The sequence below is a fragment of the Oncorhynchus clarkii genome, chromosome 30 (genome assembly GCF_045791955.1).
Source record: "Oncorhynchus clarkii lewisi isolate Uvic-CL-2024 chromosome 30, UVic_Ocla_1.0, whole genome shotgun sequence".
Classification (NCBI taxonomy): domain Eukaryota; kingdom Metazoa; phylum Chordata; class Actinopteri; order Salmoniformes; family Salmonidae; genus Oncorhynchus; species Oncorhynchus clarkii.
The window spans coordinates 7,065,240-7,091,016 of record NC_092176.1 but is presented as its reverse complement, the minus strand read 5'-3'; the positions used below and the strand labels follow the sequence as shown (position 1 = coordinate 7,091,016).

The window sequence follows — 25,777 nt, the reverse complement described above, 5'->3', positions numbered from 1 at the left end:
GTTTGATGGTAGATAAACAAACATGAAGTTATCTGGCAACACCTCTGGTGGATATTCCTGCAGGCAGGCAGCATGCTAATTGCACTCTCCCTCAAAACTTGAGACATCTGTGGCATTGTGTTGTGTGACAAAACGGCCCATTTTAGAGTGGTGTTTTATTGTGCCCAGCACAAGGTGCACCTGTGTAAAGTTCATGCTGTTGAATCAGCTTGATATGTGACACCTGTTAGGTGGATGGATTATCTTGGCAAAGGAGAAACACTGACTAACAGGGATGTAAATAAATGTATGCACAAAATTTGAGAGAAATACGTTTTTTTTGTGCATAGAACATTTCAACTCATGAAGCATTAGACCAACGCTTTACAGTACATGTTGCGTTTATATTTTCGTTCAGTATTGTATTAAATTATCACAATAGGGCCCCGAGTTTCATTCCTCCAAATCTGTAAGCCTATGTGTATTTGCCTTAATTTACTGAACTGATGATGACTCTAAGAAAACTCAATTATCAATGAATTAGAAGACTGGTGCACACTAAACATTTCTCGGAAGAAAGCATTATTCTCTGGAGCAAATTCAATTCTGTTAAATATCACATTAAAGCACTGCCACCAAATAAAGAAACTGACATTAAAATGCTGTAATTCAGCATTATGAAAAGCTCAAGCACTTATTTATAACAGTACATTTGCATAGATATAATAAAATGACATCATTGAACGAACAATGCCCTGGAGTTGATATTTCATTGGATGGCTATCATTAATATTTTAATATGTGGGGTTCATCAGGGCAGTACATCTCTTAGTGTTTATTGCAAACTTGTTCTGTGATAATCCTGTCTAATCATATCATTGTGCTTTACTTTTCTCCCTCTCAGCCCTCCAAGTTAATCATAGGCATAACATTTACACTGTTTTCCAGGGAGTCCTGGGTCCCATAGACTCAATGAAAACATACACATCACGTGATTGTAAGGCCACCACCTGATTGGATGCTGCAAACTTCTGGGTTAGATTTGACCTCAGTCTTCCTTCCTCCCTAATACTGTGCATCTTGTACTTGACTTTTGTCAATGTATGTTTCACCATATGTTATGGAATGGGATACAATTCTACAGTATTTCTGTCCAGGAGCCAGCCGAGCATCTGATTTAGAGAGCTTTCAGGTGCTTGGCTATTCCCCGGCCAAAAGCACGATTCCCCCGAAATTGTCATTCAGTAGTATGAAAGCCAACTGAGGGCCAGTGATATGTACTGCTTGCTTATGTTCCTCAATCTGGCGTACCAGGATGTTGAATGCCATACAAATGTGTCGCTGTATCTTTCTATTCAAACATGGTGATACACAATCATTACGGTGGTGTGGTTCGGGCAGGTTCACGGTTTGAAACGTGATCATTCCGCGACCAGAGAGAGGGAAGGAATCAGGTGTGATGATGCGAGCCCGGAGTACTGTTGATAACACAGTGCTAGTTGGGGGATCTGGTGGCGATGCTGAGGAACAGATGGGACGTGGATGTGGCCTCCACTGCTGAGGCCGATCCCGGTGTACGCACCTCCTACATACGCCTAGGGCTGTGTGAACGGAGCCCGTCCAAAAAACTCCTGGCACCAAGAGGAACTCATCACCATCTGTCTCCCGGGACAACAACCAACCTCCCTTAAGCAGAACTTCTCCTTCTATCTTCCACCACCCGTCTCTCTCTACTCAGTAATGCAGGCAGAATGGGAGACCACGGGAATAACGCCTCCACTGTAATTAAGAAATGTCAGGGTGTCTGTTCAATAGGTTTATGACAACCTTTAACATAGGCTTAGCCTTTCTTTTATTATGCTGTCAGTTTACATTTTCATGACGAAGGAGAACTTTATTCAACAAGGAGGGAAAGCGCCTTGTCGGTGTCCACTGCTTTTTCTTACTTAATAACACACATTTCAATCAACGTGTATTTGGATGGTGAATCCTTGGATTGTAAGGAGAATTGAGTAGTCTTAACTTCCAGTGTGTGGACTGAGATCTGTGCAGGCCCCAATCTGTCTAACTTTGCATCAACCCAGAGGAGGGACTTACGGCATGGGGCACAGTTAGCTTTACAGACACCAGTCATACAGCAACGATGCCAGCTACACACCTCACGCCCTGCTCTGGTTCTTCTTTCTGACTCACAGTGGTTCGAGGGCAGGGCAACACCAGCACTTGTTATCAATAATAAGCAGTGTTTGGGAGCAGTAATTAGGTGTTCCGAAGGGAACATGTCTGAGATGGGGGTGCCTGGGGGTAACGAGGTGGGCTGGGGGTGGGTGAGATAATGAGGACACAGTCCTTGGGAGGAGTAGGAGGCGGGCACAGCAGGTGGGGTGGGAGCATACAGGAGGGGGAAAGAGTGGGAAGGGCTAAAACGAGGAGGAAATGCAGTCCAAGTGTCTATCCATTATGACGTTTACAATTCCCTACTGGAAGCTACAGGTAACTGCCGAAATAATGGAAACACTTGAGTAAATGAAGGATACAAAGTACATTGAAAACAGGTGCTTCCACACAGGTTTGGTTCCTGAGTTAATTAAGTAATTAACATCCCATCATGCTTAGGGTCATGTATAAAAATGCTGGGCAGGCCATTATTTTGGCTACCATGTCTACACCCCCATAGGATAACAATGCCCCCATCCACAGGGCACGAGTGGACACTGAATGGTTTGATTAAAACGATGTAAGCCATATGCCATAGCCGTCTCAGTCACCAGATCTCAACCCAATTGAACGCTTATGGTGAGATTCTGGAGCGGCGCCTGAGGCAGCGTTTTCCACCGGCATCAACAAAACACCAAATGATGGAGTTACTCGTGGAACAATGGTGTCGCATCCCTCTAATAGAGTTCCAGACACTTGTAGAATCTATGCCAAGATGCATTGAAGCTGTTCTGGCTCGTGGAGGCCCCACATCCAATTAAGACACGTTATGTTGGTGTTCCTTTATTTTGGCAGTTAACTGTATATATTTAGCTTGTTAGGTTGTTTTCTACGACTCCTTCTGCATGTAAACTCATAGAATTGCACCTTACCAACTGCTATAGAACACTCTGAAAGGGGAACTCCGTTGGCTACAGGTACCACTACAGGTACCACCATCCATGAAAACACGCACTTCTCCGCGAAGGTTTAATTTTTCCACTATGGCGGGGGGGATGAAGAGAGTCTGTTTCCCAAACACTGAGTAGAGTTATATCTATGTTGCTAATCACTTTAGGTCATTCTGATGAATGACGACACAAACTGATCGTACTATTTGGAAACTTGAGTGGAAGTGAAACAGTTCTAATGAAACGTTTCTGGGGAACTGGGAACCTAGGTAAAACATTGGAAATTAATTGTTAGCTTTTAGAGTTCTCTCATTACAAAGAGGGGCAGAAGTCAGAATGGGGGCAGGTAAACATCCTGAATAATTCATTTGTTTGAATACTCAGGTTGGGAGCAGATTGTGACATGGGATTTGCAGAAATAACACACACAAATTCATCATTAGCAAAGAGGTAAGACAAAATAAACAATTCTTTCACACAATATTCCTCTGTGCAGTTTAGCGGAATAGAACATAATGCTAAGAAATGATTGTTGTTACTTTCTGTTTTTTTTAACAGAGTTACCAAAATAGTTCAGATTCACTAGAAAAGTATTCTTCTGGTGTTCAATCAGACAAGTCAGATTGCAACACCAGTTAGTGCAAACTATCATAATACACTGTACCATTTTATGTTTCCATGATTCATTATTAGGAGTGAGTCTGTTTTCCAAACGTAAAATGACATTCACAAGCCTGTGTTTTTCAACTGTAGCTACCCAGAGTGCCAGACTCTGGTCTAATGGTAACGTTGGGATTTTATCCCCAGGTCCTCCGCTTGCCACTTTCCTCTGTACATCACACTCATCTCTCCATCTAGTTCTGGTCTTTCTTAAAAGGACCAGTGCAATCAACACTATGAGGATGGAATAATCATTTCAAATTGTGAAAATGCCCTTTCGTTTTAAGACCTGTTTGAAAACACTGCCTGAAATTTCTGCCTGTTTTGGTGGGATGGAGTTTTGACCTGCCTGGTGACATCACCAGTATAGAAATAGTGCACATAGAACAATATCTACCGTTCTTAGACTTGCTTTCAATGAGAATGAAAAAAGTTACATATTTCAACTTTAATAGACTAATAAGAAAGAGTTCCAAACTTCTCTGCCAATAACGGTAGTTTTTCCCTCCCAACTTAGACCTCTCCCAGACGGTCCTATCAAAATTGTTGCTTGAAAAATTGCTCTTTGCTAAGAAGCAATTTGTATTTATTTTTTGGCCATTTTTATGGAATACAATTACAGTAAGGTACTTCATTGTTACCCAAATGGATATTTATCATGAATAGCCCCTGGCTCAAAACAGAACTAACATCAACAACATGCATGCCAGTCTTTCCTAGTTGGGTTCACAAGAGATGAACTGCTTCTCTTCTAGTTTTTATTATACATATTACTGTGATGAAAATTCCAGATTGTCTGTATAATCAAATAACATTCAGCTCAGACACCCATACATACCCCACAAGACATGCCACCAGGGGACTCTGGAAAAACAAAATCACGGCAATGCAGTTTCATACAAAGTCATGATCGTGTTGAACTCCCTTCCATCTCCAATTACTCAAGCATCAATTCATGGAACAGTGGGGACTGTGAGGGGACACACACAAACACATTATTTTTTAGTTGTATTATTTGTATATTGTTGTATTTTAAATGTGTGTCTGTCCTTGTCTATCAATGTTTTGTTGCTGGTCATGTTTTTTTTTTTTTGTAAACCCTAGGAAGAGCAGCTGCTGCTTCTACAGAAGCTAATGGGGATCCAAATAAACACAACTTGTAGCAACCACACATTTAGACGTGGAGCACGTTATGATTGGCCAGTAAGGGGTCAAGCCTCGACACATTTACAACTTGTTTATTAATCATTACCCAGCCCTCACACCACCGCCAGCTATTGCGCCCATAATTCTGGTTGTGAAAATATCCAAAACATTTTGGACACAACCACAAACCTATAGTGCTACCACCAGTGCTACGATTTACCATTGCTTTAGGTTTGTTATAGAGCCTATTGAGTACTAGGCGTACTTGACTGATGTCATTGACAGAATAAAATATTTTACATTCACTAAGTTTGTTACTAAACGTGCCCCTGTGCAGACTACAAGTTGAATGTGTAAGAATGCTAAGATAATTGAGAGCGATAATAAGAACAAGTGGGCTACACTGGGCTTGACTGTACACTCGACTAGAGGGAATGAATCAGCTGGGCTTTCTTTAGCCACCGGCCCTGGTACATTTCTCTTTTCCCCACATCGCCCTACTCTGCCAATCAATCACACTATTACACTCTGATGAAGGCTCGATGGCTATTTCACACAGCAAATAAATTGGAGGGAAGGGGTGTTTGGAGCTTCTCTGAATGTAGCATCGACTAATTCCTATGGATGGATGGACAGAACAAGCAGACGGACACATACCCACAGTCCTGTCCTGCTGTCCTATGGAGGAGATGGATACTAACAGTACACTTTTATCACCATTATTCATATTCTGCTTAATCGGACTAGCTCTTCCAGTGGCTGATTCTACAAAGTAACATAAACAAAATCAATAATTCAGAGCTGGAAAGCCAGAAGGGAACCTGTACAGAAGAGACACAGCATGATGTCCCTATTGTGCTGGAAAGGTTACTATACAAAAGGCCCATTCCAATTTCATGCTTCATGCAATCTGAACCACTCTTGTAAACACATATTGTTTTCCCTCAAAAGTGTGCAACTAAGTTTTTAGTTAGGAGAGAATCTTGTATGCGGTGTATCCGTGACTTAAAATACCTTGGTTCAGAATGTCAGTATTGCGTGTAGTCAAAGAAATGTACACTGCATTTGACTGTATGCTCTTTGACAACGAGCCAAGGATCCTTGACAAAAAACTGCTGTTCAGAGTCACAAAGAGTCCCACGAATGATGAAATGCATGGGTAATGTCTATCTAAAAGTTGATGAACAAGACTAGAGATGTTCAAAAGTATTCATATTTGGTTGTGTTATGAATTGGGAAAACCATTTTCTCCATCCCGCAAAAGCTTAAAATAAGATGACACTGATGGCTACTATTAAACAAAATGTTGTACTTTATTTAGACAGTGGTTATCAAAAAAGAGCACAGATTATTTTGAAAGTGTAAAGTGCCGCCTAATTCTACAAAATGAGCAATTCCCTTCACTTGCCTTTTTAACTCCCACCTCACAAAAAAAAGCCTTTTTCCTCCACATATCCAGCATGGTTCATGAAATATTAAACTCAGCTCCTGTACAAAAGGGATACAACACAATGCCAAACAAACTGCACAATATTTGGGCCATACATGTGTTCGCTCTAACTTTGCTGAAAAATAACTTATTTTATTATTATTTGGAGAAGTTCTGGTTGTGCAGAACCTAAATAAGAAGGTTACGCACAACCAGGGGGCTGGAGCAGGAGCACTGAACAATTTATTATATGGCAAACATTTGGACAGCTGTGAGATTGGGTTAACGTGTGAGATTGGGTTAAACGTGAGTAGACACATTAATATGACATCATCCTACACAGTGGGAGGACAACAACAAAATTCAAATCAAAGCACCGGGACTGCCACTACTGCCTCAGCCCTATGTGTCAATGAGGGAGGAAGAGCCAATCGTGGCAGTCTTGGCATATTTGATTAGATCCCTTCTCCCTCCCATTCCAACCCAGTTGGCTTCCTGATGCCCATTCAACCTGGAGGAGGACTATAAGGCAGTGACATACAGTCCATAAACAACAGTGCTGATTCCTACATGAACAGTGTAGGCAGAGGTTGAAGAGCAGGTGAAGTCTTATTAGATGGGGTGTCAGAACAGTTTCCAATTGAACTTCCCCCCCGCTGATTCTTCATTGCCTACACGTGTCGTGGAATGCCTCCAGGGTACGAAAGTCTCTCCATGTCGGGGGAAGGCCCTCCTGCAGAAACTTCCCACAACGCTGACACGGGGTCTGGAACAGCTTGATGTAGCTTCTTAGCCAGGTCTGACAAGGAGAAAAGAAAAGGGAAATTCAGGCAGGAAGACAGTGATATATTTCTCAGAAGGACTCACCAATAGACTGATTCTAGTAAAACATAAAATGTTGGGCTATTTTGATGAACATATGAGCTGACATGGTGAGAGAGAGAGAGAGAGAGAGAGAGAGAGAGAGAGAGATAGAGAGCGAGGAGGACAGAGACACAGAGCACCAATGTGGGGATTGTGGTCGATCCACCCAGGGGTGTGAGTGGAGTCTCTCCACATCCTCGGGCCCCCTTCTCTCTCCCAGCCCATCAGTCGGCCCCAGCCAGCAACACTGCCAGACCTCCCTCACACAGTCACACACCTGTCAAACCTATTCACTGGCACCATCCATCTGCAGGATTAAAAACCTGCTCCTCGATTCATCACCGGCCAGCGTAATGATCACCACCCTCATTGGGCGGCATGAGAAAAGACCCATTACAACAATCTCATGTTAGCGCTGCGACGAGAACACTATGGTTAAAGGTAAGTAGAGAGTAATGCATGTGCAAAGCCTATGGAATAGCAACTGCAAAACAGGTGCAAAGAAGCCATATTTGTGTTATTGCTTAGAGGCTACTTAAGACGGGACCGAGGCCAACTGTTCCTTTAAACAGGATTGATTGCAGACATTGTGCTAATGTCTTTCTAGACAGAGTCAAGTTGTAAACGAGGACAGGCTTGTAATGGAGGCGCCCGGGTGTTGCCCTTGAAGCCGAGCCGTTGATCTGTCTGATTGGACCCAGCCACCACACCCCGGCCAGGCCAGATCAGAATAGGTCTCCAACACCGGAGTGGCTAATTAATCTCCCTCACCTCAGCACTAAGAGCACAGATCTGCAGAGTGGACAGTAGGGCTATTTAAAAACATCAAGTAGGGCGGGCACAATTACTGCATAACTGGTGGTTATGGATGAAGACTGCCATGAAAATAAAATACCTGTCATTCTTTTCGTGTGGAACAAACAGATGACTGAAGACAGGATAGCCAGGCATTAGTGCGGTTGAGTCTGTTCTGCGGTAACATTAAGTTTTTACAACATGATGAAACTTTGTTTCACCTTGCTGAAACAAGCAAGGTGTTGTAGCAAACCAGTCTTTGGTTGCCTAGCAAAGCCCCCCTCCCTGCAGCAGCACATGCTGTCAGGAGCGGGGCAGAGGAGGAAATGTGTGTGAATAGTTGAAGTTGGAAGTTTACATACACCTTAGCCAAATACATTTCAACTCAGTTTTTCACAATTCCTGACATTTAATCCTAGTAAAAATTCCCTGTCTTAGGTCAGTTAGGATCACCAATTTATTTTAAGAATGTGAAATGTCAGAATAATAGCAGAGAGAATGATTTATTTCAGCTTTTATTTCTTTCATCACATTCCCAGTGGGTCAGCAGCTTACATACACTCAATTAGTATTTGGTAGCATTGCCTTCAAATTGTTTAACTTGTTCAAACGTTTCGGGTAGCCTTTCACAAGCTTCCCACAATAAGTTGTGTGAATTTTGGCCCATTCCTCCTGACAGAGCTGGTGTAATTGAGTCAGGCTTGTAGCCTTCTTTTTCGCACACGCTTCTTCAGTTCTGCCCACACATTTTCTATAGGATTGAGGTCAGGGCTTTGTGATGGCAAGTCCAATACCTTGACTTTGTTGTGCTTAGGCCATTTTGCCACAACTTTGGAAGTATGCTTGTGGTCATTGTCCATTTGGAAGACCCATTTGAGACCAAGCTTTAATTTCCTGACTGATGTCTTGAAATGTTGCTTCAATATATCCACATAATTTTTCTTTCCTCATGTCAATCTATTTTGTGAAGTGCACCACGGTTGGCATGATTATCACACAAATGATTATTATTATTCGACCATGCTGGTCATTTATGAACATTTGAACATCTTGGCCATGTTCTGTTATAATCTCCACCCGGCACAGCCAGAAGAGGACTGGCCACCCCACATAGCCTGGTTCCTCTCTAGGTTTCTTCCTAGGTTTTGGCCTTTCTAGGGAGTTTTTCCTAGCCACCGTGCTTCTACACCTGCATTGCTTGCTGTTTGGGGTTTTAGGCTGGGTTTCTGTACAGCACTGAGATATCAGCTGATGTACGAAGGGCTATATAAATAAATTTGATTTGATTTTGATTTGATGGTGTTCTTTGGCTTGCAAGCCTCCCCCTTTTTCCTCCAAACATAATGATGGTCATTATGGCCAAACAGTTGTATTTTTGTATTTGTATTTCTCCAAAAAGTAAGATCTTTGTCCCCATGGGGCGGCAGGGTAGCGTAGTGGTTAGAGCGTTGGACTAGTAACCGAAAGGTTGCAAGTTCAAATCCCCAAGCTGACATGGTACAAATCTGTCGTTCTGCCCCTGAACAGGCAGTTAACACACTGTTCCTAGGCTGTCATTGAAAATAAGAATTTGTTAAAGTTTTTTTTTTTTTTTTAAATGTGCAGTTGCAAACTGTAGTCTGGCTTTTTTATGGTGGTTTTGTAGCAGTTGTTTCTTCATTGCTGAGTGGCCTTTCAGGTTATGTCGATATAGGACTCGTTTTACTGTGGATATAGATACTTTGTACCCGTTTCCTCCAGCATCTTCACAAGGTCCTTTGCTGTTGTTCTGGGATTGATTTGCACATTTCACACCAAAATATGTTAATCTCTAGGAGACAGAATGCGTCTCCTTCCTGAGCGGTATAATGGCTGCGTGGTCCCATGGTATTTACACTTGCGTACTATTGTTTGTACAGATGAACGTGGTACCTTCAGGCATTTGGTGATTTTTGCTCCCAAAGATGAACCAGACTTGTGGAAGTCTACAATTTTTTTTCTGAGGTCTTGGCTGATTTGTTTAGATTTTCCCATGATGTCAAGCAAAGATGCCTACCACTTTGAAGATGCAATATATTCTGAAACAAACAAGAAATAAGATACAAGAACAGAAAAGGGCTCTTTTAAATGTAACCATTGCAACCATTGCAGTAATATTTTACAGAAGAAGTATTTTGTTGACACAGCTTCCAAAATGGAGTATTACGTCAAGCATTTCATTAACTGCAAAACCACCCATGTCATCTATAGATTGGAATGTCCACAGTGCAAGGTGTTCTACATTGGAAGGACAAAGAGACGTGTTAGTGTTCTGATACTTCTAGTTTGGAGTTGTATTTTTATGATAACATAGCTACAGTATTTCAATGTGTATAGTATTGCTTACTAGGTGTGTCCAATCAATTGTGTAACCACTCCCTCTTCCAATTAGGGCTAATTGATAAGCTGTTAAAAAGAGGACCTTGTAATTCCTCTTTTTTTTGTACTCCCTGACGAAGGCCATGCAGCTGAAACGCGTTGGTTAAAAAAAAAAACTTTGTTTCTATTGAACATGCCATACTAATAAAGACATTTTAATGAATTATATGAAGAGTGCCTTGGTCCTCCTTTCTTTTTGATGACCAATTTACCCCTTTTACCAAAGAGCACTTTCTATCTACCAAAATGTACTATTGTGTACCTTAGTAGTGCTTCCCTTCCTCCTCTTTCTATTAAAAAAATAGAAAACTTGAGCGTTCATAACTATTCACCCCCCCAAAGTCAATACTTTGTAGAGCCACATTTTGCATCAATTACAGCTGAAAGTCTCTTGGGGTAGGTCTCTATAAGCTTGGCACATCTGGCCACTGGGATTTTTGCCCATACTTCAGGGAAAAACTGCTCCAGCTCCTTCAAGTTGGATGGGTTCCGCTGATGTACAGCAATCTTTAAGCCATACCACAGATTCTCAATTAGATTGAGGTCTGGGCTTTGACTAGGCCATTCCAAGACATTTAAATGTTTCCCCTTAAACCACTCGAGTGTTGCTTTAGCAGTATGCTTGGGGTCATTGTCCTGCTGGAAGGTGAACCTCCGTCCCGGTCTCAAATCTCTGGAAGACTGAAACAGGTTTCCCTCAAGAATTTCCATGTATTTAGCTCCATCCATCATTCCTTCAATTCCGACCAGTTTCCCAGCCCCTGCCGATGAAAAACATCCCCACAGCATGATGCTGCTACCACGCTTCACTGTGGTGATGGTGGTCTCGGTGTGATGAGGTGTTGGGTTTGCGCCAGACATAGCGTTTTCCTTGATGGCCAAAAAACTCAATTTTAGTCTCATCTGACCAGAGTACCGTCTTCCATACGTTTGGGGAGTCTCCCACATGCCTTTTGGTGAACACCAAACGTGTTTGCTAATTTATTTCTTTAAGCAATGGCTTTTATCTGGACAATCATCCGTAAAGCCCAGCTCTGTGGAGTGTACGGCTTAAAGTGGTCCTATGGACAGATACTCCAATCTCAGCTGTGGAGCTTTGCAGCTCCTTCAGGGTTATCTTTGGTCTCTTTGTTGCCTCTATGATTAATGCCCTCCATGCCTGGTTCGTGAGTTTTGGTGGGCGGCCCACTCTTGGCAGGTTTGTTGTGGTGCTATATTCTTTCGATTTAAATGGTGCTCTGTGGGATGTTAAAAGTTTTGGATATTTTTTTATAACCCAACCCTGATCTGTACTTCTCCACAATGTTGTCCCTGACCTGTTTGGAGAGCTCCTTGGTCTTAATGGTGCCGCTTGCATAGTGGTGCCCCTAGCTTAGTGATGTTGCAGACTCTGGGGCCTTTGAGAACAGGTGTGTGTATATATACTGAGATCATGTGACAGATCATGTGACACTTAGATTGCACACAGGTGGACTTTATTTAACTAATTATGTGACTTCTGAAGGTAATTGGTTGCACCAGATCGTATTTAGGGGCTTCATAGCAAAGGGGGTGAATACATATGCATTCACCACTTTTCAGTTTTTTCTTTTTTAGAATTTGAAACAAGTTATTTATTTCATTTCACTTCACAAATTTGGACTATTTTATGTATGTCCATTACATGAAATCCAAATAAAAATAAATGTAAATTACAGGTTGTTACGCAACAAAATAGGAAAAACACCAAGGGGGATGAATACTTTTGCAAGGTACTGTATCCAGTAATAGCCTGACAGTATTTAACCCTTTCCTCAAAAATTTGTTACAGAGCTTTCAATCAAAAGCAGGCACTGTAACAGTACTGTAGGTGTGATAAGATGCCTAGAGACAGCAATGCGAGTGCAATCCATCGGCTATGTGCATATGGTGAAGATATGGGACCAAAGACAGAGTAGATTATCAAGTAGTGGAGCTCAGTCACAGGGTGGGAGTGGGTTATGTAGAGGGTTTGCTTTGTGAATGTGCTCACCATGAAGGAACGTACCACCACGTCGGGCATCTGGGGGAGTTGGTAGTGCAGCAGAGCAGTAGTGGCATGATCCGTAACCTTAGAGAAAAAAAACAGGGCTTGTAAAATCACATTGTCGCTGAATATTTGTAAACATTCCAATTCCCTCTGCTAAGCCTGAGACAATACAATCACATTAAGTCTGCCAGTTCTTTTTCAATTCAATATGATTTTATGAGCAAGTGAGTACTACATAACTTAATCAATAAAAGCTGTCAAGTGAAACATGTTTTCAAGGCCTGAGCAATCATTACTCGACTTTCTAAATAACTAATAGAAGTCTGCTAGACCAGCGCAGGGAGCAATCCTGGAGCAATCCTAATCATAGAATATACTGTACCAATCTCTCCCTCCTACACATTCACTTGGCAGTGACTAGGCGTCTAATTATTCTTAATATTTTGATCAAAATCTAATATTCATCCCACATGCAATTATATGTGCCCATTTATTATGTAACTTTGATGAACCAAGTTATTCTGACAATTGTTGCTGTGTCCAGTCAATATGTCCATTGCTATTGCATTTTGACCATCTGGAGACGCATGGCGAGTTTTTGGCTATTACTAGCACATGGCAGGCAGTACAGTACATGCGCAAGGAAAACATATCAAAACCGGGGGGAAAAGTTATTCCCAAAGAAGATGTAAGGTATATGACTGGACAGGTAACAAAGTAAGAGGCTTCGGTCACAAGTCAGACCTTGCCAGTGCAATGAAAAATGCACTCCCTCCCCATCAGACAGGGTCTGTTTGCATTAGGATGAGATCAAGAAATAAACATACTGTAGTTAACCAATAAAATGGTCTGAGGGTGAAGTGGACATACTCTGTATTTATATCCTAAAAGAAAGAAATTCTCCCATTACAATACATTTTAATGGAAAGTTAGCAAAAATAGATAAGATCTTGCTACCGTGGAAAGGAAAATACCTGTCTATTTGTGGGAAAATCACCCTGATTAACTCTTTAGTCATATCCCAGTTTACCTATTTGCTTATGACCTTGCATACACCTAGCAACTTGTTTTTTAAATTATTTGAGCAAAGAAGGTTACATTTTATTTGGAACGGCAAGCCAGACAAAATTAAACGTGCCTATTTATATCATGAATATGAATTTCGGATTGCAGAAATGATGAAATATTAAACCATTAGACCTCTCACTAAAAGCTTTAGTCATTCAAAAGTTATACTTAAATCCGAACTGGTTCTCTAGAAGATTAGTAAGAATATCTCACCTCATGTTCAAGAATGACCTTTTCCCTTTTATTCAGATTACAACCTCTCACTTTCGGTTATTTGAAAATATTGCTATTTTTAAAACAAGCCATAGAAAGTTAGTTGCAACTTCAACCTTTTTGGGATAGGGGGGCAGCATTTTCACTTTTGGATGAATAGCGTGCCCAGACTGAACTGCCTCCTACTCTGTCCCAGATGCTAATATATGCATATTATTATTAGCATTGAAAAGAAAACACTCAGAAGTTTATAAAACTGTTTGAATGATGTATGTGAGTATAACAGAACTCATATGGCAGGCAAAAACCTGAGAAAGAATCCAAACAGGAAGTGAGTAATCGATTTTCAAAACAGTGCCTATTGAAATCCCAGTGAGATATGAATGAGGATGCACTTCCTAGGGATTCCACTAGATGTCACCGTCTTTAGAAACTGGTTTGAGGATTCTACTATAAAGCAGGGGCTCATAATAGCTCTGAGTGAGTGGTCTGGCAGAGAGCCTCGGTCTCATGATGAGCGCTCCCGACAGAGTTTTCTGTTGTTCCAATGCTTTTCTTCAGACAATGACATCCTCCGATTGGAACCTTATTGATGATTTATGTTAAAAACATCCTAAAGATTGATTGCATACATCATTTGACTTGTTTCTACGGACTGTAATGGAACTTTTCGAGTTTTTGTCTGGAGGAAGTGCTCGCGTCTCACGAAGATGGATGACTGGGATGAACAAGCTAACAACAAGTGACTAAATGATGGGCTTTATGGAAATGTATGGAACAAATCAGTCATTTATTGTCGAACTGGGATTCCTGGGAGTGCCTTCTGATGAAGATCAAAGGTAAGTGAATATTTATAGTGTTTTTTCTAGCTTCTGTTGACGCCAAAATGGCGGATATTCCTCTGGCTGTCTTGGGTTTTGAGGGCCTTCTCAGATTATGCTTTTTCCGTAAAGTAAAAAAAAATAAAAATCTGACACAGCGGTTGAATAGAGGTTAAGTCTATCTTTAATTCTGTGAATAACACTTGCATCTTTTATCAATGTTTATTATGAGTATTTCTGCAAAATCACTGGATGTTTTGGAATCAAAACATTACTGCACGTAACGCGCCAATGTAAACTGAGATTTTTGGATATAAATATGCACATTATCGAACAAAACATACATGTATTGTGTAACATGATGTCATATGAGTGTCATCTGATGAAGATCATCAAAGGTTAGTGATTCATTTTATCTATACTTCTGCTTTTTGTGACTCCTATCTTGAATTTCGCGCCCTGCCTTTTCAGCGGAATGTTGTCGAGGGGTTCCGCTAGAAAGGTTAATTCAACAGAAAAGACAGAATATATTACAACAAATATTATGGTTAAACTCAAATATAGTAATTGATAAAAACCAAAATGTTGATTTAATATATACAGTGGGGCAAAAAAGTATTTAGTCAGCCACCAATTGTGCAAGTTCTCCCACTTAAAAAAGATGAGAGAGATGAGATGAGATGATTATGGTGGAAAATAAGTATTTGGTCACCTACAAACAAGCAAGATATCTGGCTCTCACAGACCTGTAACTTCTTCTTTAAGAGGATCCTCTCTCCTCCACTCGTTACCTGTATTAATGGCACCTGTTTGAACTTGTTATCAGTATAAAAGACACCTGTCCACAACCTCAAACAGTCACACTCCAAACTCCACTATGGCCAAAACCAAAGAGCTGTCAAAGGACACCAGAAACAAAATTGTAGACCTGCACCAGGCTGGGAAGACTGAATCTGCAATAGGTAAGCAGCTTGGTTTGAAGAAATCAACTGTGGGAGCAATTATTAGGAAATGGAAGACATACAAGACCACTGATAATCTCCCTCGATCTGGGGCTGCATGCAAGATCTCACTTCGTGGGGTCAAAATAATCACAAGAACGGTGAGCAAAAATCCCAGAACCACACGGGGGGACCTAGTGAATGACCTGCAGAGAGCTGGGACCAAAGTAACAAAGCCTAGCAACAGTGTGTGAAAACCTTGTGAATATTTACAGAAAACGTTTGACCTCTGTCTCATCTTTTTAAGTGGGAGAACTTGCACAATTGGTGGCTGACTAAATACTTTTTGTCCCACTGTATACAGTGGGGAGAACAAGTATTTGATACACTGCCGATTTTGCAGGTTTTCGTACTTACAAAGTATGTAGAGGTCTGTCATTTTTTTAATCATAGCTACACTTAAACTGTGAGAGACGGAATCTAAAACAAAAATGCAGAAAATCACATTGTATGATTTTTAAGTAATTAATTTGCATTTTATTGCATGACATTTAAATAAAGACGAATAAAAGTTTAATTTAAGGACCCCAAAATTGACAGATGTGCCATATAGATGGCAAAAATAGTTGGGAAGAGATTTTCAGCACATTGTTTATGAACTGACACACAAAACAACGCTGGATAATTGTTATGGCGCTGAAGAACATGGCTGACGTTTTACATTCTCCCAACCAATTGTGCCATTTTTTTTTGCGTAACTTTCATAAAAATTTATTGTGAACATAATGTTGCTGCTACCATCTCTTATGACCGAAAATAACTTCTGGACATCAGAAAAGCGATTACTCACCGCGGACTGGAAGAAACTTTTTCCTTTAACGAGTCTGACGAGAAGGATATCCTGCTTTCACTGGAACAGGCCCAGATCCAATCTTGTGCAACCAGAAAAAATAAATCCTAGACCACCTTTATTCCACACACAGAGATGCATACAAAGCTCTCCCCCGCACTCCATTTGGCAAGTATGACCATAATTCTATCCTCCTGATTCCTGCTTACAACCAAAAACTAAAGCAGGAAGTACCAGTGACTAGCTCAATAAGGAAGTGGTCAGATGACACGGATGCTACACTACAGGACTTTTTTGCTAGCACAGACACAGAATGTTCCGGGATTCATCCAAAAGCATTGAGGAATACACCACCTCAGTCATCGGTTTCATCAATAAGTGCATCGATGCCGTCATCCCCACATATCCCAACCAGAATCCATGGATTACAGGAAACATCCGCATCGAGCTAAAGGCTAGAGCTGCCGCTTTCAAGGAGCGGGAGACTAATCAGGATTCTTATAAGAAATCCCGTTATGCTCTCAGACGAACCATCAAACAAGCAAAGCGTCAAAACAGGATTAAGATTGAATCCTACTACACCGGCTCTGATGCTCATCAGATGTGGCAGGGCTTGAAAACTATTACAGACTACAAAGGGAAACCCAGACCACTATACTCCCTGTGCCCAAGGAAGCGAAGGTAACCTGCCTAAATGATTACTGCCCCGTGGCACTCACGTCGGTAGCCATGAAGTGCTTTGAAAGGCTAGTCATGGCTCACATCAACAGCATCCTCCCGGACACTCTAGACCCACTCCAATTCGCATACCGCCCCAACAGATCCACAGATGATGCAATCTCAATCGCACTCGACACTGCCCTCTCTCACTGGACAAAAGGAACACCTGTGTGAGAATATTGTTCAATGACTACAGCTCAGCGTTCAACACCATAGTGCCCACGAAGCTCATCACTAAGCTAAAGACTCTGGGACTAAACACCTCCCTCTGCAACTGGATCCTGGACATCCTGATAGGCTGCCCCCCCAGGTGGTAGAGTAGGGAACAACAAGTCTGCAATGCCTATCCTTAACCAGTTGAGTCTATGGGGGCGCTATTTCATTTTTGGATAAAAAAACGTGCCCGTTTTAAGCGCAATATTTTGTCACGAAAAGATGCTCGACTATGCATATAATTGACAGCTTTGGAAAGAAAACAGTCTGACGTTTCCAAAACTGCAAAGGTATTATCTGTGAGTGCCACAGAACTCATGCTACAGGCGAAACCAAGATGAAACTTCAAACAGGAAATGAGCAGAATTTCTGAAGCTCTGTTTTCCATTGTCTCCTTATATGGCTGTGAATGCACCACGAACGAGTCTGCCCTTTCTGTCGTTTCTTCAAGATGTCTGCAGCATTGTGACGTATTTGTAGGCATATCATTGGAAGATTGGCCATAAGAGACTACATTTTCCAGGGGTCCGCCCGGTGTCCTTTGTCTAAATTGGTGCGTAATCTTCAGGTGCGGGCATTTTCTCCTGGGATTCAGGAGAGAAAGCACACTTCCACGAACGATATATCATCGAAGAGATATGTGAAAAACACCTTGAGGATTGGTTCTAAACGTTTGCCATGTTTCAGTCGATATTATGGAGTTAATTTGGAAAAAAGTTTGGCGTTTTGATGACTGGATTTTCGTTTTTTTTTGGTAGCCAAACGTGACGCACCAAACGGAGTGATTTCTCCTAAACAAATAATCTTTCAGGAAAAACTGAACATTTGCTATCTAACAGAGTCCCCTCATTGAAAACATCTGAAGTTCTTCAAAGGTAAATTATTTTATTTGAATGCTTTTCTGGTTTTTGTGAAAATGTTGCCTGCTGAATGCTAACGCTAACGCTAAATGCTACGCTAGCTAGCTACTGTTACACAAATGATTGTTTTCCTATGGTTGAGAAGCATATTTTGAAAATCTGAGATGACAGTGTTGTTAACAAAAGGCTAAGCTTGCGAGCTAGCATATTTATTTCATTTCATTTGCGATTTTCATGAATAGTTAACGTTGCGTTATGGTAATGAGCTTGAGGCTGTATTCACGATCCCGGATCCGGGATGGCTAAGTGCTAGAGGTTAACACTGGAGCGCCCCTCAGGGGTGTGTACTTAGTCCCCTCCTGTATTCCCTGTTCATCCACGACTGCGTGGCCAAACACGACTCCAACACCATCATTATGTTTGCTGACGACAGTGTCACCGACAAAGATGAGATGGCCTATAGGGAGGAGGGAGGAGGTCAGAGAACTGGCAGTGTGGTGCCAGGACAACAACTCTCCCTCAATGTGAGCAAGACTAAAGAGCTGATCGTGGACTAGAGGAAAAGGCAGGCCGAACAGGCCCCCATTAACATCAACAGGGCTGTAGTAGAGCGGGTAGAGAGTTTCAAGTTCCTTGGTGTCCATATCACCATCAAACTATCATGGTCCAAACATACCAAGACAGTCGTGAAGAGGGCACGACAACACATTTTTTCTAGATTTGGCATGGGTCCCCAGATCCTCAAAAGGTTCTACCGCTGCACCATCGAGAGCATCCTGATCGGTTGCCTCACCAGGTATGGCAACTTCTCGGCATCTGACCGTAAGACGCTACAGAGGAACGGCCCAGTACATCACTGGGGCCAAGCTTCCTGCCATCCAGGACCAATATAATAAGCGGTGTCAGAGGAAAGCCCATAAAATTGTCAGAGACTCGATTTACCCAAGTTACAGACCAATTTCTGCTACCGCACGGCAAGTGGTACCAAAGTCTAGGACCAAAAGGCTCCTCAACAGCATCTACCCCCAAACCATGCTGAACAATTCATTTAATCACCACCGGACAATTTACATTGACATCATGACAATTTACATCTCATACCCAGCTTCATGAGGTGTGCTTTGTTAAACGTTAATTTGTGAAATTTCTTTCCTTCTTAATGCGCTTGAGCCAATCAGTTGTGTTGTCACAAGGTAGGGGTGGTAATACAGAAGATAGCCCTAAAAAAACAAATCCATATTTTGTCAAGAACAGCTCAAATAAGCAAAAGAAACAACAGTCCATCATTACTTTAAGACATGAAGGTCAGTAAATGCAGAACATTTCAAAAACTTTGAAAGTTTCTTAAAGTGCAGTCGCAAAAACCATCAAGCGTTATGATGAAACTGTCTCTCATGACGACCGCCACAGGAAAGGAATACCCAAAGTTACCTCTGCTGCAGAGGATAAGTTCATTATAGTTACCAGCCCAAATAAATGCTTCAGAGTTCAAGTAAAAGACACATCTCAACATCAACTGTTCAGAGGAGACTTTGTGAATCAGGCCTTCATGGTTGAATTGCTGCAAAGAAACCACTACTAAAGGGCACCAATAAGAAGAAGAGACTTGCTTGGGCCAAGAAACACGAGCAATGGACATTCGATCGTGGAAATATGTCCTTTGGTCTGATGAGTCCAAATTTGAGACTTTTGGTTCCAACAGCCGTGTTTTTGAGAGATGCAGAGTAGGAAAACGGATGTTTGCCGCATGTATGGTTCCCACCATGTAGCATGGAGGAGGTGGTGTGATGTTGTGGGGGTGCTTTGCTGGTGACACTGTTAGTGATTTATTTGGAATTCAAGGCACACTTAACCAGCAAGGGTATCACAGCATTCTGCACTGATACGCCATCCCATCTGGTTTGCGCTTAGGGGGACTATCATTTGTTTTTCAACAGGACAATGACCCAACACACCTCCAGCCTGTGTAAGGGCTATTTGACTAAGAAGGAGAGTGACGGAGTGCTGCATCAAATTACTTGTACTTCACAATCACCTGACCTCAACCCAATTGAGATGGTTGGGATGAGTTGGACCGCAGAGTGAAGGAAAAGCAGCCAACAAGTGCTCAGCATATGTGGGTACCCCTTCAAGACTGTTGGAAAAGTATTCCAGGTGAAGCTGGTTGAGAGAATGCCAAGAGTGTGCAAAGCTGTCATCAAGGCAAAGGGTGGCTACTTTGAAGAATCTAACATTTGTTTAACACTTTTTTGGTTACGACATGATTCCATGTGTGTAATTTCATAGTTTTGATGTCTTCACTATTATTATTAAAAAAAAGTAGGTGTAGGTGGCCAAAAGAGTAGGTGTCCAAACTTTTGACTGGTACTGTATCTACTTACCCAAAAATATATGGGGGATTGGAAATTATGCAGACAATTACATTGATGGAAGCCACAATCTATCTGCAACAGTAAAGCTGATCGAACGTTAAAAGTAAGAAGATAATAGAAATAAACATACAATTGAGAATTCTCTATGAAAGACACATTTGTGTGCTCTCTTACTATTCATGTTGGCTTCATCGCCATCACTGGTGTGTGTATGTGTGTGTGTGTGTGTGTGGCGGTTGGCTGCCCTTAGGCTGCCATGCCCCTGCCTGTTGAGATTTGATGAGGGAGGGGAGTGAAGACGACTCATAACCTCCGTATGCTTGCCAGAACTGATTATGATGCAAAGTGGTTTCAGTTTAAAATGAAATCCAACAGGAAACCGAGTATATTTTGGTATGACTAGTGAGAGAGAACAACACACAGGGACAGGTGGCCCAACGAGAGAGAGACCGACTGGACCACAATATGGAGACCTACGTGACTATTCATGAATTCCTCAGGTTGGCGCCTGCCAAGTGTGCATTGCACCTCAGTATGGGGTGAACACAAAGATAAGGTCTCACCTTTTGAAATACTTGATAGTTTGACTTCGACCAGATATCCAGCTGAGGAGAGAAAAGGAGAAATGATTGCCATTATTCATTTTCAAACCATTACACATTCTTTTCTTCAGTTGTATATGATGCAAATCACACCAAGTGTTCCTTTGGTGAGTTCAGAACAATGGGATTGGAGTAAACATGTTGTCCTCGTCATCATCAAGACTGACAACGCCAACAACTTTCTCTTGGTATTTGTGATACCATTCATTAGCATTACATTCTGGGGTTTTGATCAGGTCTATATTTTTCGTTCAAATGATTCCTCTCTTCTTGCCGCCCTACTGTCCTCTGGCGTGCATGGTCCTACAGTAAATGAGGAGAGGTGGGCAGGAGATTGTGTGAAGGTTGTCCAAACACTTTCAAAGGCGTTAACAAATCAAAACGCTCCCCTGAATCTAATATCAAACAGGCCTGGTGTCAGCATTTATTAGAGAAATCGGATTCGATCCCCCTCTGTCCCTCTACCCACTCCCGACACACAGAGACCCTTTGAAGGGGGAAGGATACAGGATCGCAAATTACCCAAGAGATGCCTTAGATAGTCTTTGAAGCCCTCCTTTGATAGTGCAGTTTTCCTTCTCCCTTTTCCTCTCTCTTTCTGTACGCTAGGAGGCTCAGCTTGCGGCTCCTGCTGCTTCTTACAATATGATAATTAGTGGAGAAAATGGCAGAAATGGGGATGGTGGACCCTGAGGGATGGAGCAGACGAGGCAAGACACCCTAAACTAAACCCTGGCTGCTGCTGTTGTGTCTAAGTCATCCTAGGTGGCACTTTGGGAATGTCTGGACTACAAAACATTTTCCAAGGAGCAGATTATCTCTATAAAGTACCTGGTTAGGTGTGGCAGTATATGTAAAAGCTTGATTGTAAACACACATGCATGAACACACACACACACAATTGAGTACATCAGACAACACTGTTGTAGCAGGAGGTTCAAAAGTCTCCCATTCATTGGCTTAATTAACAGTGCTAGTTCTCTGTGGCTTTGATGGCCTCCTCATATTCATGTCAGTTCAAAGAGTCCCGGGAGTGAGGGCGAAACACCAACACAGAGCCATATTCAAAATGAACGAGGGACTAATGTAGAATCTGACAGACGGGAAATCATAGAGGAAAGCCAATGTCTCCCATCCTTTACAAGCTTTTCATGTGAGAGAGTGATGAAGGAAGCCGTCATATCTAAATGATTCAACAGTGCCAACAGAAAACTGACAATGAGGATTGTAGGTCCAGACCCTGGATTGCATACTCTTACGTTAGCAGCTGGAAACCGTCAGCCCTCTAACAAAAACGTTCGATAGAGAGGCTATATGAGGTCACTTTGAAAACACTTTGAAAACATAGCCCAGAGAGACACATTCATGGTACCCAGGAAACTCTCAAGAGGACTGGATGTGTACAGATAATATACAGTGCATTCGGAAAGTATTCAGACCCCTTTACTTTTTCCACATTTTGTTACGTTACAGTCTTATTCTAAAATTGATTAAATCTCCCCACCCCCCCTCAATCTACACACAATACCCCCATGATGACAAAGCAAAAACTTGTTTGTAGAAATGTTTGCTAATTTATAAATAAAACTGGAACATAATATGTAAATAAGTATTCAGACCCTTTACTCAGTACTTAGTGTGATTACAGCATCAGTGCGATTACAGAATCAAGTCTTCTTGAGTATGACACTACAAGCTTGGCACACCTGTATTTGGAGAGTTTCTCTCATTCTTCTCTGCAGATCCTCTCAAGCTCTGTTAGTTTGGATGGGGAGCGTTGCTGCACAGCTATTTTCAGGTCTCTTCAGATACGTTTGATTCGGTTCAAGTCTGGGCTCTCGCTGGGCCACTCAAGGACATTCAGAAATTTGTCCCAAAGCCACTCCTGCGTTGTCTTGGCTGTTTGCTTAGGGTCGTTGTCCTGTTGGAAGGTAAACCTTTGTCCCAGTCCGAGGTCTTGAGCGCTCTGGAGCAGGTTTCATCATGGATCTCTCTCTGTATTTTGCTCCGTTCATCTTTGCCTTGATTCTTACTAGTCTCCCAGTCCCTGCTTCTGAAAAACATCCCCACAGCATGATGCTGCCGCCACGCTTCACCGTAGGGATTGTGCCAGGTTTCCTCTCGACGTGACTCTTGGAATTCAGGCCAAAAAGTTTAATCTTGGTTTCATCAGACCAGAGAATCTTGTTTCTCATGGTCTTTAGGTGTATTTTGACAAACTCCAAGCGGGCTGTCATGTACCTTTTACTGAGAAGTGGCTTCCGTCTGGCTACTCTACAATAAAAGGCCTGATTGGTAGAGTGCTGCAGAGATGGTTATCCTTCTGGAAGATTCTCCCATCGCCACAGAGGAACTCTAGAGCTCTGTCAGAGTGACCATCGGGTTCTTGGTCACCTCCCTGACCAAGGCCCTTCTTCCCCGATTGCTTAGTTTGGCCGGGCGGCCAGCTCTAGGAAGAGTCTTGGTGGTTCCAAACTTCTTCCATTTAAGAACGATGGAGGTGTTCCTGGGGACCTTCAATGCTGCAGACCTTTTTTGGTACCCTTCCGCAGATCTGAGCCTCGACACAATCCTGTCTAGGAGCTGTACGGACAATTCCTTCGACTTCATGGCTTGGTCTTTGCTCTGAAATTAACTGTCAACTGTGGGATCTTATATAAACAGGTGTGTGCCTTTCCAAATCATGTCAAATCAATTGCATTTACCACAGGTGGACTCCAATCAAGTTGTAGAAACATCTCAAGGATGATCAATGGAAACAAGATGCACCTCAGCTCAATTTCGAGTCTCATAGCAAAGGGTCTGAATACTTGCGCAAATAAGGTATTTTTGTTCCTTTTTTTTTTTTTTTTGCAAAAATGTCTACAAACCTGTTTTCACTTTGTTATTATAGGGTATTGTGTGTAGATTGCTGAATAATTGTTTTTATTTAATCCAGGGGTCTGAATACTTTCAGAAGGCACTGTATTCCTAGTATGACGCCTCTTATGTCAAGTAAAAAAATACTGTACTTGTATTTTTGCAATGGAGAGAAGGTTGCACCTCACTATCACATGCAGTACTACTTAATCCAGTTGTTTGGGCAAAAACCTCCCATTCAAAGCAATACCTTGCCATCCTCGGAATACACGTTCTCGTTGAATCCTCTCACGATGGTCCGGTCTATGAACAGGCTTCTCATCACCACAATGGTTTTCAGCACTTTCCCCAATGTCACCTAAAAGGAAGAGACAACAGAGAGGAAGAGATAATGACAAATTCAGCACGGTTCAGTCTACCACCATGCCAAAGAAATGTGCTTAGCCTTCTCTCCCCTTCTCTTTCCCCTTGAGGCGGTGGGTAACCTACAACCTACAGTGCTCTCCACTGGATGGCCCAATAGGCTTGCTGTACGCAACCTTTCCTGTGAATTAACCTTGGAAAAGAGCAGACACCTCTTTGCATCCGACACGTGCTTGACAAACAGAATTGCTGAGCTGCAGAGTGTGCCTGTGTTAGACATTGACCTTGATCTTTGAAGGATAAGGAAAGCTTACAGAGGGCTTTGACTTGAGGTCTTTGGGTATCTCTGTATATGAGCAGCGGGATAAGAATGAGACACAGTTGAAATCGGCCTCTTTTGGACTTCCCACTGCAAGTACTGGAGATAGGGGAAGAGAGAGAGAGAGAGGTGGGGGAGGAAAGGGGGAAGAAGGGGAGCATGATAGGAGAAAAGCCCCCTCTTTATTTGTCAAATCTGTTCAAACATCGGCAGCATCCCCAGAACAAAACAGCGGTGCTTATCGCCTGCTCTACCCAGCCTGAATTATTCATCCCAGGCAGCGCTCTGGTTCAGTTGGCGAGTGGGCGGGGAACACCGTCCCAGACTGACAGGGAGAGCACAGTGTTTGGGAGGGCTTCAACTCTTTTCATGACTCCACTCAAACATGAGAATGAGATGGTGACTGAGAAACTCTCTCATTGAAACAAGCCAAATCAGTTGGATTCAACGGAAGACTGTATGACATTGCATGAACTGAGCAACAACGCCTTAGAGAGACAAGAACGATGTGGCAATGGAGGTTACAGGTTACAAAATACACTAAGTAGTAAGTACACATTCATTGTTTTCAATAAAAAAACAAAAGTCTTAATACTCAGTGGTAGTTTATTTTACGTACTCTACCGTTCAAAAGTTTGGGGTCACTTAGAAATGTCCTCGATTTCCATGAAAACATACAAGAAATTAGTTGCAAAATCAATAGGAAATATAGTCAAGATGTTGACAAGGTTATAATTAATGATTTTTAATTGAAATAATAATTGTGTCCTTCAAACTTTGCTTTCGTCAAAGAATCCTCCATTTGCAGCAATTACAGCCTTGCAGACCTTTGGCATTCTAGTTGTCAATTTGTTGAGGTAATCTGAAGAGATTTCACCCCATGCTTCCTGAAGCACCTCCCACAAGTTGGATTGGCTTGATGGGAACTTCTTACATACCATATGGTCAAGCTGCTCCCACAACAGCTCAATAGGGTTGAGATCCGGTGACTGTGCTGACCACTCCATTATAGACAGAATACCAGCTGACTGCTTCATCCCTAAATAGTTATTGCATAGTTTGGAGCTGTGCTTTGGGTCATTGTCCTGTTGTAGGAGGAAATTGGCTCCCATTTAAGCGCCGTCCACAGGGTATGGCATGGCGTTGCAAAATGGAGTGATAGCCTTCCTTCTTGAAGACCCTGTTTACCCT

The 25,777-nt window shown here is 42.1% G+C and overlaps 1 protein-coding gene across 1 annotated transcript in view; it reads right to left on the bottom strand.

The window, feature by feature from the left end:
- Positions 1–6,183: 6,183 nt before the first annotated feature.
- Positions 6,184–25,777, bottom strand: part of LOC139389990 (mediator of RNA polymerase II transcription subunit 27-like) — a 100,738-nt gene continuing 81,144 nt past the window's right edge. The window contains exons 5-8 of the mRNA XM_071137057.1: positions 24,155–24,262; positions 21,007–21,048; positions 12,389–12,466; positions 6,184–7,120 (exon numbers count right to left, since the gene is read on the bottom strand). Of these exons, the coding sequence (XP_070993158.1) occupies positions 6,986–7,120; positions 12,389–12,466; positions 21,007–21,048; positions 24,155–24,262 (363 nt within the window). The 3' untranslated portion in view covers positions 6,184–6,985. The remainder of the gene's footprint in view (positions 7,121–12,388; positions 12,467–21,006; positions 21,049–24,154; positions 24,263–25,777) is intronic.